Source organism: Passer domesticus, chromosome 7 (assembly GCF_036417665.1).
Source record: "Passer domesticus isolate bPasDom1 chromosome 7, bPasDom1.hap1, whole genome shotgun sequence".
Classification (NCBI taxonomy): Eukaryota; Metazoa; Chordata; class Aves; order Passeriformes; family Passeridae; genus Passer; species Passer domesticus.
Genome location: NC_087480.1, coordinates 42,176,814 through 42,194,617, shown reverse-complemented (window position 1 = coordinate 42,194,617; position 17,804 = coordinate 42,176,814). Strand labels below are relative to the sequence as shown.

The following is a 17,804-nucleotide window of genomic DNA, read 5'->3' as shown; positions in this document are numbered from 1 at the left end:
AGCATGAGTACAACAGCACAGACACAATTTAGCTCTCTGTTCACTATTTAGGGTGCATTTTCATGTTGCCCTTAAGCCAGTCAATCTGTCTGCACTTCTTCACTTCATTCCCAGCTGTTGCATCCCTTCTGGTAGTACCAGTACTCTTCCAGCCAAGCAGTGCAACAGAACAGAGACCTGAGCTTAAATAGGGACTGGCCTGGGGCCCAGGTGGGGCTGGTCAGGGACATCAACCCCTGCTGCCAGGTTGGATTAGGGGAAACATTAAGGCCTGCAGGGGTCTTCTTTGCTATCAAAACCTGTTTTCAAACTTTTTGGTATACACAGTTTTCTTTTCTGGACCAAAACTCTGAACACAATCATTTATAACTACAAAGGAACAGAAAAAGAACAAAAAAAAATTTTTTTAGTGTTCCCAGCACCGTGATTTCTCCTGTCCCCACCAGGATGATTTAATTTCTCCGATTTTGATGCTCATATTCCCTCCATGTTCACTGTGATCACTGATAACATCTTTTCATAATAATGGACCAACTTCCCTCTGCGTTGCCTTTTCCTTGCTCAGGAATGGCACCTTTCAGCTTTAATGTTTTAGACTTCTTTCTACCTTCTCAATGGCTCCCATTCTAATCCATGGATAGTCCAAAATAATCAGAAAGTGAGCAAGATGAGAGCTGTATCAGAACACAAAACCTAATGCAGAGACACCCCAAGCTGTTGTTTCTGGCAGCATAAGCTATTCCCAGCTGAGGACACCCCCTGTATCTCCTGCACTGTCTCCTTGCCAGAGCTCCTGCAGGGCAGCAGGATGGCTGGAAAACTGGCTCAGACAAAAATGCTGAGCTGAGCAGGATGCTGGAGATGGATACCCTCTGCTGCCTTGTCCAAGGAGTGCTCTCATGGACGGGCTGCTTTAGCCAGGACAACTGTTCTGAGAGAAGGGGATATTACACCCCCTGGGATTTCAGTTTCTTAAATTCAGGTATGCATCTGGTATAAAAGAAACTCCATTTTTCTTGGAACATTTGCTGTATTGTTCAGCCAGAGCTCAGCACAGTGGGGTCCCAGCATCAGGCATGGCATGACACTGCAAGAGCTATAAATAGGAAAGTGATTATGTTGCCAAATACCTGCTGATGCTTGAGGAAAACACCAATATTGAGTTTCTGAAATAACAAAACCACACTGGGATCGGTGCCAGTAAGATCTGCCATAAGGTTATGCCAGAAGGATCAGGTGGCCAAAGTTACATCAGCAAGGTTGCCAAGTCACAGACAGTTTCAGCAGCAGAAAGCTACCAGTGAGGAAAAGAAGGATTCTCACTCCCCAGAAGTGGATAGAAATATTTCAGAGGAAACAAAACTCCATTTGACTCATAGAGTAAATTGAAAATCTTTTTCAAAAAGTAACTAAAGTTACTGAAAATAGAGAATGTTCTGCTAGGAAGTAAATGCCTTTGGCAAATGCACCAATGCATTTGGTGCTGCAAATATTAAATGTTTTCCTATGCAGCATTTTCAATCCATAGTATTGAAAAGAGGCAGTAATCTGAGAACTACTCTGTATGCCAGGAATACCTTCACATGATCTGCCAAAAGGCTTTGCAAGCAACAGTACAATATAATCAGGGATTACCGAGTTCATCATGCAAAAGCATCCCTCTCTAATTCTGCATCTATATGTAAATTTGGTATAGGATTCCATACCTCGTGAAGGTCATGAAGAATAATTAGCTAGGTTTGTGTGCCACACAGCAAAAGTGACAGATTTTTAGAGGCTTAAATATCTTTTTTTAAATCTGAGTTACAAGGGCCTTCTTACACCAAGTTGGTTTCAGGATCAGGACCATAATCTACAATGTACTTTCAAGCTTAAAAGTACATGAAGTTGTTAAGCATTATTGTCTATTTTTGGCCAGTCACATCCTCCCTGGTTTAATCTTTTTAAGTCTCCCCAGAAGGTATTGATTTAAACATGCTTTTATTCTCTTTTTTGCTCATTTTGAAGAATGTACATTGTTCAGCCTGCAGCTCAGAGTTCAAAGTGCTAGTCTGGGCATCCAGATGCCCTCGCTTGGGAGCCCTTGAAAGAGCATCAAATCTTCCACTCAGATTTTAGCACTTTTTCTTTCTTAACTTAAATCACTTTAACTTAAAATGCTGTCACTGCAGTGATGAAAGGCTGTTGATGGTAAAATGTTCTTGTCTACAGCCATTCCTGTCATCATCACAGCAATAATTCTGCAGACATTGACCGAGATGCTCTCAAACCAGCTAATGGATGTTGTGGCTTTGATAACATCAATTATCATGCACCAGATCCTGGACCTTGCCAATCCTCCACCTCACTGACTGTTTGCCCTTAGCAGAACAATACCTTATTAGGTGTAGTAGTGTCACAATTAATGGTTTCATAATCTGGCTCTGTCATGGTAAACAAGTAATTCCTGGTTAGAAACCACATGCAAAATGTAAGCATTAGGGCAATTGCTGCTGTTAGCTATTGCTATCTAATTAATCACCTACAATATACAGCATGCACCAAGTGAATTAATTGTAGTGATCTTTTGAAAAGGAAAACAGAAATACTCTAATATTTCTAAAAGTGTGATGTGAATGTGGTAATTTACCACACAGCCACACTCCAGACGTAAGTGAGGCTGTATTAATTTCTTGTCTCGTGCATCTGATTTAATTACCTTGTGGCAGTGGTATAAAAATCAGTTGGAGTGACTCATTTCTTGAAAATTTATTTTGCTTCTTCTTAAAGTCTTGGCCAGCTTGACCTCAGCAGCCTTTACCAGTTTGAAAATGCAAGTTACAATCCTCTGTAGGGATTTAGCCAGGTGTCCATTACAGCATGAAATCTGTGATACAGCTTCCAGTCTTCACGCTGCAGATGATTTCAGCCCCTCTGTGTTTGTTCCTGACTGAGAAAGTCCATGAGGTCTTAATGTGGACAGGGAACACACTGAAAGGAGCAACATCTTCAATCAAACCCTGAGCCTGTGTGGGTGCCACTGAGGAGCTGCACAGGTGAGAGACCAGAGGCTTCACCTGAGCAGCAGCACTCAAACTGCAACCCTTGAACAGCAGCTGCTCCCCTGCTGACATTCAGAAGTCACACTGCTGCTGGACATCTGATTTTGACCTAAATCCTCACTCTAAGGCCACTGTGCTGTTCCTGGAGAAGCTTTTGGTAGGACACATTGCTGCCCAGGGGGAGCAAGGCCAGCCCTGGCACCCCACCCCAGCCAGGGACACTTACACAGCACCTCCAAAACCACTGTATAAGTTCAGGCTGGCTGCCACAAAGGAACATTGCTGTGTCCTAAAACAGACTAAATCCAGCTAGTTGTGGGGAAACCTACTGGAAAACAAACTGAATCCAGCTAGTTGAGGGGAAACCTGCAGTCAGCCCTACTCAGGAGCTTGTCAGGTAACTCCTTTTTCCAGCCAGGGTGGAATGTGATCAAGTCGTGTGATACAGCCACATGCCCTCACTGTGCCTGCAAATCAGGTACCTCCTCCTAAAGCCAACACTTAGACTGTGCCAGTAGTTTCAGTAATACTTTCAATTCCATGAGCAGCCAAAATGAAAATAAATAGCAGCTTAATTTGCCTGCCTGCAAGGAGATATCTAATATCAATCTCCCATTGCTGTACAGGAAAATAGCAGGTTTCCTTTAGGTGGTCATGGTTGTGGTGGTGGGAAAGACTCAGCTACCTTTTATGCTAATTGGCACTAAAGTGTTTAGAAGTATTTATCAGTATTTAATTATTTAGAACTCTCCTAATGGCTTAAATATCATTTTGAAAAGTTATAAATATTTTCCACCTTGTCCTACTGAAGAGCTGCTTCTTGGAAGGCTTAAATGAAGATCTATTTACAGCTGCCTCCTAGGCACAAAATTACTTAGAGATGCTAATGCTCTGGTCCTTCAGATGGCCCCAACACAGACTGAGCTTGGCTTTCACAAACTGGACAAAGTTTGTCTTTGTTGTATTCATTTTACTGAGACAAAAGTCTTAAAGAGGATTATCATACAGATCAAGGCATTAAAATATGTAACTAATCCCAGTTAAATTAATTGTTTTCATAATAACATGTACTGAGGGACATTTGTGTAGAGTAAGACCCTTTTAGACTGTTTTGGTAATGTAAGTATGACTTACCATGCAAATTACATTTAAGATTAATTAGAAGCAGTTGAAAGCCAAGTTGCTAGCAGAGAAAATGGGAACCTGATTCCAAGCCTCTGAAGCAATAATTATGTTAAATATTTCAAAATTACATCAGCAATTGCCATGTCAGTAGACAGAGGGGAATTTACATAAACTCATAATTTCTCTCCTCCTGTTAGAATTCAGGACACTTGTTTTATTGGCTTATAATCAGCTTAGATTTTTTTTCCTCCTAATTTTCTTTTTCAAGCACTTGAACTCCACACAGGTTATTTTGGTGTCATCAAGTCATTCACCTCTTAAAAGAGAATTCTGTGCCATAAAATTAAAAGAATAATTAAGTTTATTGGTGAGGATACACCTGAAGTTTTTATAAGGATTCTCATTTGTAGTAATGTCCTTATCTCGGTGTTTCAATGGCAGGTTGTGGCACTACTTTTACCACTGGTAAGAGTTTCAGGTGCAGGACAGGACAGCACTGTGATTCTGACCTATTTCTCAAAATACTCTGCCATTAATTGGAATAGTCTTCTCTTTCCCTAAAAAGCACAGAGTTGTAGATTGCATTTCAGTTGCAAGCTAGGGCTGCCAGCTCTCAATGTCATACTGCATTCACATCAGCTTGTGGGGTGTTTTCAGAGCCCCCCTCCCAGTTATTCTCTGATTGTGTTGGCACCTCAGCTTTTGCTAAACCGTAAAAGATAAATGGCAAAGGGAGTAAAATAAATCAGCTAATATAGAGAAAGAAACATTACATCCCATACAACCTGGGTTAGCTGCTGGAAGTCATAAAAGATGCTTCCTCCAGCATCCAGGGACTAAGGGATCAGAGTGGCTTTAGTTTTTAGCACAAAGAGTCACAACAGACTCAGCGGTTGCTTGTGGAGCAGGAAGCTAAAGCCATCCCTCAGCAGTGCTTAATGCACCTGTCTGGCTGCACAGGAGCATTTATTCCTTGGATTTCAATACCTGTGACTGCCCACTGTAGTTGCTTTTGCCAAAGCAAAAGCAGAAGCATAAAGCATATGGATTAGAGGTACACAGATCTAAGTGACCAGATTTTTCTGGGCAACCTCAGACAGGTGTGATTTATGCAAACTGAGCATCTTCTGATAAACTGATATTTACATATAGCCAAAGGATCTGGAACCTTACAGATTTCACAATATGTATATTTTCCCTGAGGAAAATATGCTTTTGTAAGTTAGCAGATTCTAGCATTTGTATCTGATATATTAAATGGAGCTTAAATATTTAAAAATTCTGTGTTTTCTCTCTTCTGCTTGAAACTTACTTTTAATTTTCACTGTTTTATTCAATAGGAAGGCATAGAAATAGCAACCATGAGCTTGAAATCAGAGCTGTAACAGATTATAGACAAAATTTTGCAGAGTATTTCCAGTTACAGCTGGTTTTCAAATAACCCTTTTTGTTGTCATGTAGTTTTTTTCCCTAACTTCCAGTCCCAGTGAATCGTTGTCAGTTTTAGCACTCAGCTGTATTAACAAGAAAGACAGAGGAAAAAAATAGCATTTTCCAACCCAGGTAAGAGGAAGTTGCCAGTGGGGAGGTCAGAGTGAGTGCAGAAGTTCTTTTGCTTGTGTTTTGTGGGAGTATATCAAAGAGCAGAGCAGTGGCCAAGGTGGAAACTCATGTTTGAAACCTGTTTTCCACACTGGATAGCACTGAGTCACTTCATTGCCCTCAGGCTTTGAGATGGAGAGAAGTATAACTGCAATTATAAGAAAAGAAAAGGTTGATCATCATGCCAGGGCTTGTTCTCTTTTCAGGGCAGGTGCAGGGCACTCTGAATAATGACAATAACAGCTACATTAATGACCTCATCGAGCTCTGCTAGGTGTAGGCATGTGTGTATTTTCCCCCAGCAGTGCTGACTATCAGTGAATAGAGATTTCTTCACAATCTCAGTGTCAGGTGGAGGGAAGGTTACAGAGCAGCAGTTGCTTTCTGGAACAAACACAGAATGAACAAGTAGCAAAATACTAACGTACTGTTGAAAGCTGAAATAAGATATACATGATTCAGTGCAGCCTACAGGGTTTGATATCTTGGCAACTGCTGCAAGATATCCCCAATCTGCAGACAAAATAGCCTTTGTGAAGAAGCAGAAGATTGTAGTGTGAAAGTTAATGCATCAAAAAGGCCAGAAAGAGAATAATTCACTTTCACCTTGCTTCAGAGGACAAGCAGCAGTAAAAGCTGTGCACTATTGGCAAGCTTTTTTTTGTTGCTGTTTTTAACTCAACCCTCAGTTCAGAACTCCAGCCACCTAGGCAGTGTTCCAGCTGGAGCCACTGACATCTCCCACCTAATCAAGTGCTGGATTATCTTGTCCTGATAAATTGAACCTGGTGCCTCATGAAAAGTCTTCTCTGAAGTACTTTGGTACCCCGTAATAAGATGGCAGATACCTGAATCAAGTCCCAGAGCTGACAGAACACTGTTTTTCTAATAGCTTTTGGTTGCAAGTGTAAATGTTTTAAGGCAAGGCAGTGTTGAGCTGGTTAAGCATGATAAATTTCCCACCTGGGTGAAAGGAATCTTGAAAGTGTACTGAATACTGGCTCATACTGAGTACACACAGGCTGCACTGCTAACAAAATACACTTGCCCTAAAAATTAGTACTTTTTTGGGCAGAGCTCTGAGGAACATGCTTGTTTCAAAAATATCTTCTCTTTGGTTGCTGCAGCTTTCTAAGAAGAGTTGGAGTTATTGAGCATACTGTTCTTAGTCTTTTGTGACTCAATCCCTGGTCCAAGTTATTCAGGGTAAATAAGCTTGTTTCTTTCTTTAACTTATATTAAGAAAAATGTCTACAGTACAGACACAAGGGTGCTATGTTGTGTTTGTACTTCAACAGGTAAAATAGCCAGGATTAATCTCACTAAGATAAAGTTATTACTTGCAGGCATTTGTTTTTTCTTTCTTGGCTTTCCTCCTGGAGAAAAGCAGTCCTCAGTCAAAAATCAACCTGTGTGTCACACTCTCCTCTGTGGTGCCCCTTGTAACACTGCTTTGCTCTTTTCCAGGGGAATCCCTACATGTGCAATAATGAATGTGATGCAAGTACCCAAGAACTGGCTCATCCTCCAGAACTGATGTTCGATCTGGAAGGAAGACATCCCTCCACATTCTGGCAGTCCACAACTTGGAAGGACTATCCGAAGCCTCTTCATGTTAATATTACACTCTCCTGGAACAAAACCATTGAGCTTACAGATAACATAGTTATCACCTTTGAATCTGGCCGTCCAGACCAAATGATCCTGGAGAAATCACTCGACTATGGACGAACGTGGCAGCCCTACCAATACTATGCCACAGACTGCTTAGATGCTTTTCACATGGATCCAAAATCAGTGAGGGATTTATCACAGCACACAGTCCTAGAAATCATTTGCACAGAGGAATACTCTACTGGGTACATGACAAATAGCAAAATAATCCACTTTGAAATCAAAGATAGATTTGCTTTTTTTGCTGGACCTCGGCTTCATAACATGGCTTCTCTTTACGGCCAGCTTGACACCACCAAGAAGTTAAGAGATTTCTTTACCATCACAGATCTGAGGATAAGACTGCTTAGGCCAGCAACTGGTGAAATATATGTAGATGAGCAACACCTGGCACGCTACTTTTATGCAATCTCAGACATAAGGGTATACGGAAGGTAAGAGAATATATCACTTTAGAAACAGGCATGTGTCTTTGATTTGAGAAGGTATTCGAAAGTGTTTATTTCCCCAAAGAAGATGACATTTTCTGCCAGTGTTCATTGGAAATCTGGCTCGGCTGAAGGCCATTGCTGTCATACCACAAGTTTCTGACTCAGTGGCACAAGGTCTGGGTGTTTGCTGGCACTCACCTCGGATCTTGAGCCCTGGGTCTCACAGGCAGGACAGTTCATGTGTTGGCTCAGGAATTCACCCTAGCAGTCGAACACTTTCTTCTCTTTTGTAGTTGCAGTCTGATCCAGTGGCAGTTAACTAAAAACAGAGATTCTGTTTTATCATTTGACCTTTCCAGGCCTCTAATGTAAGCTGTGATTGATACAGCAACCCTTGCACAAACCCCTCCCACTAGGTCTGGCTGTGAGCAAGGAAAGCAGCAGAGATTAGAGCCCATTCCTTCTACTTTAATTAGCTCTGAAATGCAGAGAAGCTGAATTAAAATGGAAAAAACCCAACAGTGTTTTAGATAGACTGATTTGAATATAACAAAGATGATTATTCAGCTGCGTTGAAGACAAATGGTTCCCTCTAGGGCAAGTGGTGGCTGGTATCAAGTGCTGTAGTCCCAAAAATAATAACTGCAGTGACATTCCTATCAGGAAATTTTGTTCCCAGTTCAAACTAGCAATTGACTGATGCCCTCAAGCAGGAGGGTGATCCCTTTGTACAGGTCTTGGATGCCAAGCTGTTCAGAGGAAATAAGTGGGATCACCTCTATTAGCAATTCACTTGCCAGTCTAATATACCTTTTGTTCTTTCTCTGTTTCTCCTATACAGGGTTTAAGACTTCCTTCTTAAAAAAAAACTTTCTTCTCTAAGAGAATCTAAGTATCAAAACAAACAGAAAAGCTAATATATCTTGGAAGGCCAGGGACTTTCTTTGCAGACTCAGAACTGAGTGAAAAAAATAGTGATTATATAAAACAATTCTGACTATATTTTTATTATTCCTGTAGTGAAAATCAGAATTATCAAAATGCATTTCTTAGGACTGGAAGTTTAACATGCAGTTACAGTCTTCTGTGTCCACATCAACTATAGATCTATACATAATTACTAGTCTAACATTTGAAAATCTAAAATAAATGTTGCTGTTTTAAGAATTCTTCTTGCAATGCTCATTAGTTACATTGTAAATTATTTTTCAGAAGTCTCTTGGGAGGGCTAAGTGGATCATGAACAGCTTAAGATACTGTCTGAAATAGTTTGGTAAAATTAGCCTCAATATAAAAAAGTAACACCTATTTAATGTGTATGTTTTCTCCACTGGGCTCTCCCACATAGGTTAGCTCTACTGAGGCATCATATCAAAGCTCAGGATTTGGTCCTGAGGCTTTAAGGAAAGCCTGTTCCCTGTCTGAAAATCCATTTGGAGCTTAGTCTGACTTCAATTAGATTATCATTACTTTATCAAAGAAAGCATCAGTAGGATTAAAAAAGAGTGCATTGCATGCAAATTAGAAACAGAAACCTTCTGAGCACATCTGGGGCTCACCAATCTTGTGAAAAATTATCTGTAGAAATGAAGTGTGACCGTACAGAGAACTTATCTGATGCTGATGCTTGTTGTCTAAATGCTGCAGTAATTGGACATGTGCTTTAAAAGAAGTATCTGATGTGTAATAGGACCTCACTAGATTAGATTCATGTGAATTCTTATCACTTTTCTGCTAATGAGAAGAGCAGCTCTTTTGGGATTTGGTGCCATTTCCTTCAGTATCTAGTGAGCCCTCCTTGTGAAAATCTTAAGGGTGTGCTTGCTGCTGAGCAGCTGTGGGGCTGCAGTACACAGCCCCTGGTTGTTTAGTCGCACCAGTTGTAACTTGCAATAAGCCCACTGTTACCTTGTTCTACCCCACCACAGTCTCCCAGTCAGCATTCCCAGCATATGCCCTGGCATGGCCTGAGCATGGGAACCAGTGGAGGGAAGCAAGGGTTACCAGGGTACTTGTGCCACTGTTTCCAGTTCAGCTAAGCTTTCTAGCTCTTGCTCCTTAACTGGAAATTCTTACCTTTTTTTTTTTTTTTTTTGCTACCAAGATTCATATTCTGGGCTTTGAGACCCAGCTATTTATATAAATTTGGTAAGACTGGACTAGATTATTTCATGAAGACAGGATACAAAGGGAGGTTACCAAGGAGCTTGACATGTAGTGGATGAGGGATGCTGGCAGTCACTTTAAAGCCAGTCCTTTTTCTGAAAAACATAACCTGTAGGTCAAGTATAGTTAAAATCACCAAAGCTCATAATAGCATATTTCTAAAGGCAGCATAAAATGTAATTTCACATAAAATTCACACTGTGTTTTAAGCATCAATGACAGTGAAAAGCCTCTATCTTAAAGCCACTATGTTAAATATACAGGACTATGTGGTGGTTAATACTTCACAATGAATTACAGACAGGAGACTTGCCCACTTAATATAGGTTTGTTTTGTCATTGCTTTGCATTTTGGTGTGAAATAAGGCTGATGTATGTTGCATTAGAGATGAAAACCTTTCCTGCTCTATTACCACCTGTTTATTCTTCTTCAATTTACCACTTCCATTGTGTATTTATTAAGGTGATGAAAAAATGGAAACATGGCTGTTAGCAATTTCAGCAACCCCATTGTGCTCCCATTATTCAAGAAACCTAATAATCCACATGAACTAATTCTGACTTACTGATGGTCTGCTTCACTAAATCAGGGTGATTTTTTCTAGTGAATAATGGACGATGCAGTGTGCCAGTACCTTAATTAAAGAGAGCCTCTCTTATTCTTGATCTTATTTTAATTTACAGGGTAATACTACAATAATATCACTAATGGAAGGTACATTAAAGGGCATAAAGTAGCATTAACTGTATTAAATTATGGCACTTGTGTTAATTAACTGCTGAAGCAAGATGGTCCTAACAGCTAGAAAGGTCAACGAATGCATAAATAAAGTCTTCTGGGATGGGAAGCTAAGAAAGAGCAGACATCTTCCCCTCATCTGGCCTTGCTGCAGAGGATCAGAGGGTGTCCTGTGCCGCAGCCTCAGGAAGGTTTCTTTCACTGTGCTGCCTTGCAGAGGTGGCCTGACCTGTCTGCAGGCTCTACCTGTGCTCAATTCCACGTGAAGGACAGTCCTGGCAGTAAGCAGTGAGGTACAGCTCCCAGTTTTAAACCTATTTTTGTAGAAGTTCACTAAAATGCTGATAATAATTCCTTTGAAGTCAAGCTCAAGGTTCCTTGCAGATTTTGGATCAGACTGCTGAAGGTTTAACCATGTTAATTTTAAAGTATTTTTGCTCTAACTGTTATATTGTCAGTGACACGTACATTTATACACTGTAAATTAACTGTAATTCGGGATGCTTGTAAAAACCATGGTCCCAGTGGGTAACAGAATGACTGGCTGGGTAAAACAAAAGCTCTTATTGCTTTTGAATGATTAGGTTTTGATCTAAGAGCCACGAGTTTCTTTCTGACACGAGAATATCCAGTCTCTGCACAATGTTATTAAGCCCTCTGGAATTTATTTTTGTACTCTTCTCGCCTTGAAGCTTCTGTATTTAAGCCCCAGGGTTTTCTGACCGCATCTCAGCTGCGCTTCAGTCCCAGCTGCAATAGAAACCTCTAATCACAATACACAAATGAAAGGTAACCTCAGTTTTAGCAGTTCCTTGCTCTCACATTATCTATTCTAAATTCAAATCCATCTCAGCATCTGAATAAATTAATCTGAAGGAAAATATCTTTGCTACTTAGGGGCTTGGGGCTTTTTTGTCTCCTTGGTCAGCCCGCTGCTCCTGGCAGCTGTGAGGCTGAACTGCTCCCGAGGCTGTGGTGGATGTGGGGTGGGTGAGGACCCTTGCCCTGAGTGGGAGCTCACCTTGCAGCTTCGGGCAGGAGGTTCCACCTGGCAGGCTGGGCTCTACAGGGTCCCACCCTCTGGTTTATTCTGCAGATGCAGTCTGTGGATGGATTTATTGGAGTAAATCTCTACGTTCTCTGTCATACACTTGGCAGCACTGTATGATACTGTCCCTCTGTTATTTACCCAAAAGCAGAACTTAGCCCTAGGGAAGTTATAATCTATACAAATGCTGTAGTTTTATTTATAATAGATAATGTTTTAATTGATGTTCAGCTCAGAACCAGACCATCAATATTAAGATATGTAAGCTTCAAGCTTTTAAGGAGATGACTGAATACCATTCTTGACTCTAGTATTTATTTGCCATACTTGAATACTCTTTGTTTTACAGGAACACTTGCATAAGCAGCTTTTCTCCTTTGAGATTTTCACTAGTATTTGGAGGGAATGTAGCAGTTTCTCTGATTAAATTATAAACTCATTAGAGAATAGGAAAGAAAAAGAAACATGTATTTAAGAGCATGTCAATTGATCTGTAAGTCCCAAGGGCAATTTTTGCTTTTTTAATATATCTACTGTAATACGCCACTAAGGAAAATGGTCCTTCGCTTTCTGTAAGCAAATCTAGGGTCATCAGGAACTGAAATAAATGGTCATGGTCTGTATTCTCACATGAGCATTCTCTAGGGGTTTACTCAGTACAGGTGTCCTGGGTGGATTTTACTCCTGCCTGTGTTCAGATAATACTGATTTCTACCCTCCATCCTGATGGCACAAGTCCTGTCCATCAGCTCAGTGTGGCCTCAGTCACAGTGGCTGGAAGGGGAGCAGAGCAGTGGAGGCTGAATGCTGTCTAAGACCCTCATTCAAAATACATATGCTTTTGAAATCAGTGGGTTTAAATCCCCAGGATTCACTCACCACCTTTGCTCATTAGCATCTGGTCATCTTTTCTTTTTTTGCAAGACATCAAGCATTTCCCTACTGATCTCCCCCAGCTGTCTTTCAAGGAAGCTCAGTATCATGCAGGGTCAGGGTTATTGAGGAGAGGCACCAAGCCTTTTTGTAGTATAATTCATTTTTCCATTGAATATTAAAGGAGTAGAGATAAAAATCCTGATGAAAGAAATGAGGATTTTTCTTTCTGTATTGCTTTGTATGCTGAGAAGGAATCCAAAGAGCCTTTCTGAATAAATTCAGTGACTCCAATAGCTTGCAGAAACTTTCTTTCCTTTAAGCTTTTGAAAAGAGTGCAATTTAATGCAAACACTGAAATAAGCTTAAGGATCTTCTGTATCACATATACAAATGATTCCTGGCACAGGGATGTCCTTCTAGTTGAAGTTAAAGCTGGAGTGGTACAACATATTATCACATTAAAAGTTTAAAAATTTCCAAACTACCATTTTTTAGGCATGGGTTTGTTTGGGGTTTTTTTAAGTTCACATTCTGATCTTTTGCATGGGTACCAGTGTGGTGGTATTGCTTGCCATTATAGTTTTGTTCATCTCACTACCTGACTGTGTCTACTTTGGAGCTGATTCTTCCCTGAAACTTCTCAGCATGTGAAGTGCCTTAGAAAGCAGTAGCTGAACCCAAAATATTCACTCACTTTCTCTTGACATAGCTGATGTTTCTCTCTCTCTCTCTATTAATTAATTTTTTTTTTGGTAATAAATAACCCATCATTCAGCTGTGATCTAGGGAAATATCTGAAATTAAGAGAGTTATCCCACTGTCTTTCCTCTCATTTCCCTTTAGAACAGTGCCATAGTATGCTCTGTATCACTCCCTACATGTAAAAGTTAAGTACTGAAACAAGAGACCAGTCCTGACATTCATTTCAGATGCCATCCTGTAAATCAGGAGTAATTTGAGTCAAGTTACCCTTATTAACCCATTGAGTTTCAAATGCCTGCCTGAAAAGGTAAAAAAAAAAAAACCCAAAGGAACAAAAGAGGGAAAAAGGAGGGAGGGAGGACAGTAGTCAGGCAGCTATCCCAGCTTCTGTTAAAAAAAAAAAAAAAAAAGAAAGAAAAAAACCATACCTCTCAGTCTGTTCATCCTGTCTCATGTCCTCATGATAGAGCTGATGTAAAGCAGCCAGTTTGTTCAGTCCAGTGGTACAGTCACCTATTCAGAAACTAGAAAGTGAATTAGTAAAGGTCAAGGTCTAATGGTATGATTATATGGGGTCTGCGAGACCCTTCCTACCATTCCCTCTGGAGTCCACCTCTGGGATTTTTGTGCCTCAGCAGTACTAGTGACCCGTGCTCAAAGGGAATCATCACAGTCCCTATTTGATCACAGCAGGCTGTAGTGAAAAATCCTCAGTAAAACACAGGTGAAGCGTATTGTTAACTGGACTCAGCTACAGGGTAAGTTTTCAACACTTTCCTATAGATTATCATCTAGTTCATGGAAAAGCAAGGAAAAGCTACAGAAACAAATGGCAATGCTGCAATTTTAGCAGGCAGCAATATGGTCAGGGAAAAGGAGCCGAGGAGTTACACTGCAGGTCGTATTCCCAAGAGAAAGTCTGGCTGCTGACGCATTCAGGAAAGCAGAATGCTGGCTGCAGCCCTTTGCAGGAGAACAGGCTGTGTCCCTGGAGATTTGCTGGATATGGTAGAAATGAAAGGAAGCTGAGAAGCAAGAGGTGTCCTAATAACATTGGCAGGGAGCAGGAGCTGCTGAACTTCTTGACATACTGCCACTCCCAAATGAGACCACCTGTAATTTTTGCAGCATACTGAAGCCTTGGAGCCTTAGAGTCAGTCTGTCAACAGTACCTGGTTGTTCACACAACAGTTAATCCAGACTTTTATGCTAGAAATGCTGCTATACTCTGGAACAACCCAGCTGTACTTCACTATAAATTATTTTGACATCTCTGAGGTGATGGCCACCATTTTGAAATAAGCCAAAAAGTGAACAAAAACAATTTCAGGATAAGGCAGATAATCCATAGTTTCATATTGAACATTAAATCTGATCAGGCCTTGGGACATACCATGGGTAGTGCGATACTTGGCATATAGACCTGCCCATATCCTAGTTGTGCAGGGCAGGCTTCTAAAGTTGAGTTCTTCTTCTGAACCCTTGAGTCTATCTTCTGACTTTGATGTTCATGTAAATGTCAGTAGTTGTCTGCTTGTTCTTTGCAAACTCCCCTGAAGACCTTGTGGTTATTTTCATTTTCTCTCTTAAATCCATTTCTGTCTTTATGGTAGCTCTGAGTTCTTTCTTCTCTTCCAAGCAACATTCCCACTTCCACCCTCTCCAGATGTCTGTTGTCCTGTAATATGAGCCAATATGATACATTAGGATTTATAAAGTACTTTGAAATACACTTAAGAAGGATTGGTAGAGAAGAACAATGGATTGTTATAATCTACCCTCTGTGCACCATCATTCATAAAATAGGCATGTAAAGGAGTGCTGGTGGAAATGTTAATGATACCAATACTGTCTCAATGGTAAAGCGACATGAAAGTTCACATTTAACTGCCACCAGTATCTCTGTTACACCACACATTAAACATAATAACAACCAAGAAGATTAAATTTTATTACAATAAGAATATATACATTGAGATATGCATCTTCACACTCAACTAATTAGTTACCATCGACTGTTTTTACTTTGCTCAGTGACATGTGGTATATAAATCACTACAATATGTTAAATGCAAATGGTTGGTAATAGGGTAACCATCTGCTCACTGTTGGAAAGTTAGCAGAGGAATATAGTAAGCTGTACTTCTAGTAACGATGCTAAACTCACATCCCTGAAATACCAAATATCTAAAAACAGCTGCCTCCACTAATGCCAACATTGCTAATACGTCTCTTACCCTTTTCATTTTCAGAAGTAAACCACATATTGTAAGAGGTAATTTTGTTCTTCAGCTTGAACTTGATTTCAAGGCTAGAGTCTGTAACAGCAATGTTAACCACCGTATTGGAGAGCCTGATGTTTTTCTTATATTGTGCTGAGTGCTTTTGAAAAGCCAATAAATAATCAGACTGCACACTTTTCTCAGGACATCTTTTCATCCACAAATATAATTAAACCCCCTTCCTCCCTAACACCAACTGCCAGGCCCTTTTTCAGGGATGACATTATTTTGTAAGTGATAGATAGGCACATTGCTATCTGGTAACGTATTACACTGGAGACCATCAAAGGGTGCCTTCCATCTAATAACCTCCCATGCCCTATGAGCATTAAAGATCACCACTGCAAAGAGGGATCAATTATTTTGCCACAGACATGTATTATCAGGGGCTGTCACATACCTTCCTAATGAGGTTTCCTAGATACCCAAGCCACAAATAATGTGTTGGAAAATTAGCAGTGGGGCAAGAGTGAAGGACTGCCTGCTGAAGTTGAGGCTGTGCCTTCAAGCCAGAGCAGCTGCTTCACTCCTTACCCATTCAGTCATCTGCTGGTCAGGGTCACTATCACAGTGCTGACGTGCTGGCTCCCCCATCAGTAATATATTGCACCATCACCTATCAGAGAGATTAATATGTTCCTGTATTGAATTCCTGAGATGGGGCTCTAAGCATTAAAAAAGCTGAGGAATTAATTTGGCTTCCACTGTCTGAATGGAATGGAAAAGAAGTTTGTGATTTCATCAAAGTCAGACACTAGTGCTGCCATGGCTTGCTCAGACCACAGTGGGAGCATTTGTTCAGGAGGTTACATCTGGCATGGCTGTGTCTGATTTAAGATTGTGCTTCCAGGGTAGCACCTGCAGGGGAAGAGGCTGCAGGAGAGCTCGTTAGCCTGGCAGTTTCCCCGTCCCAGAACAAATTACAGAAGAAGATATGAGGTCTACAGGGTCTCAAAAAGCTGTGGCATTGTGTAGGTGTGCTGTCCTGCAAAGCTTCCCAAGTTTAAAGTGTTACAAAGAGACTTTTTGTTCCAACACATTTTCCTTTGTTACCTTGCAAGAAAAGAAGCACCAGCTGAAGGCTGCACATGTTTGGTGACTCCATTTTGATTCACAGTGAACACTTGCCTGTTTCAAAATGAGGTATCTGCACTTTAAAGTTATTGGGAGCATTTATAGACAGACAGGGATGCTGTGATGAGCAGCACTTCGTAATACCTCAAAGGCATGGTGCCAGAGCAGGGAATTTGATAAGCTGAGGTCCTGAATTGGATTCCAGCAATGGTCACAAGTTTTAAGAAGCTCTCATTTGAAATTGCAAGCAGAGGAAAAACAGGATTCTTTCTCTTTAATTACATTAGTTTTATTGAACTGAAGCATTGCTTCAGTTCCCAGAATACTTTATATATATATTTTAATGCCAGTTACCAGATACAGAATGGTTGCAGTACTGTTTATTGTTTGTGACTTTTGTAGGTGGTAAAACAGATTTTACTTTTTTTCCCCCTTCAACTCTCTTGTGCAATAAGGATTTTTAGATGTTGGAATGGTGTTTACTGAAATTGTCATAACCATAGTAATTTAACTTTTTGGTAATGGTTCTATAGTGCTTTGGTTTAGGCCTGTTCAGAAAAGCCAATCCAAGCACATGAACATGCACTGGAGTCCAGGAACTCTGGCAGCCTTTTGTGCAGGAGAGGAAACATAAAATTAATTCCCTCAGTAGCTGATCTTTTTCTTTGGCCTTAGATTTTTCTCATATTTATTGAACTGTGGGCTGTTTCTTCCCTTAGATAGAGCTAGAGCTGTTGATTTTGCCATGTAAGCACAACCATAAATTGACTTGGAAAAGTTGTTTTGGGTTGTTTTCTTTAATTACAATTTCTGGCCCGCAGTTAGAGCACAGCAGGTCCACAGACTGCTGCTCCCTTGGGGGAGTGGAGCCAGCAGGAAGAGGGAGCAGCAATGGCAGCTGGGCCAGGGAACAGAGGTGCAGTGTGACAAGGCATCTGTTTTGTCAGTGACCCACTTCAGGAAATCCTCCTTCCCTTGTCCCACAGCCCACGTAGCTCCACTGCTCATTTCTCACAGTCTTTGATTCTCTTTTCCATGATGTGA

General features: G+C 40.7%; 1 protein-coding gene and 1 long non-coding RNA gene across 11 annotated transcripts in view; one reads left to right on the top strand and one right to left on the bottom strand.

Moving 5' to 3' along the window:
• The window catches only part of NTNG1 (netrin G1), a 147,689-nt gene that overhangs the window by 55,541 nt on the left and 74,344 nt on the right, over nucleotides 1–17,804 (top strand). For all 9 annotated transcript variants that reach the window (XM_064428042.1, XM_064428038.1, XM_064428037.1 and 6 more), the window contains exon 3: nucleotides 7,236–7,876. In XM_064428042.1, the coding sequence (XP_064284112.1) occupies nucleotides 7,236–7,876 (641 nt within the window). The remainder of the gene's footprint in view (nucleotides 1–7,235; nucleotides 7,877–17,804) is intronic.
• LOC135305002 (uncharacterized) lies at nucleotides 7,917–16,866 on the bottom strand. 2 transcript variants are annotated; one of them, XR_010366280.1, is made up of 5 exons: nucleotides 16,221–16,866; nucleotides 14,798–15,082; nucleotides 13,833–13,928; nucleotides 11,800–11,881; nucleotides 7,917–8,192 (listed from the first exon to the last, which is right to left on the bottom strand). It is a non-coding gene; the product is annotated as an uncharacterized LOC135305002 (long non-coding RNA). The 2 variants fall into 2 exon arrangements; XR_010366281.1 differs by lacking the exon at nucleotides 11,800–11,881.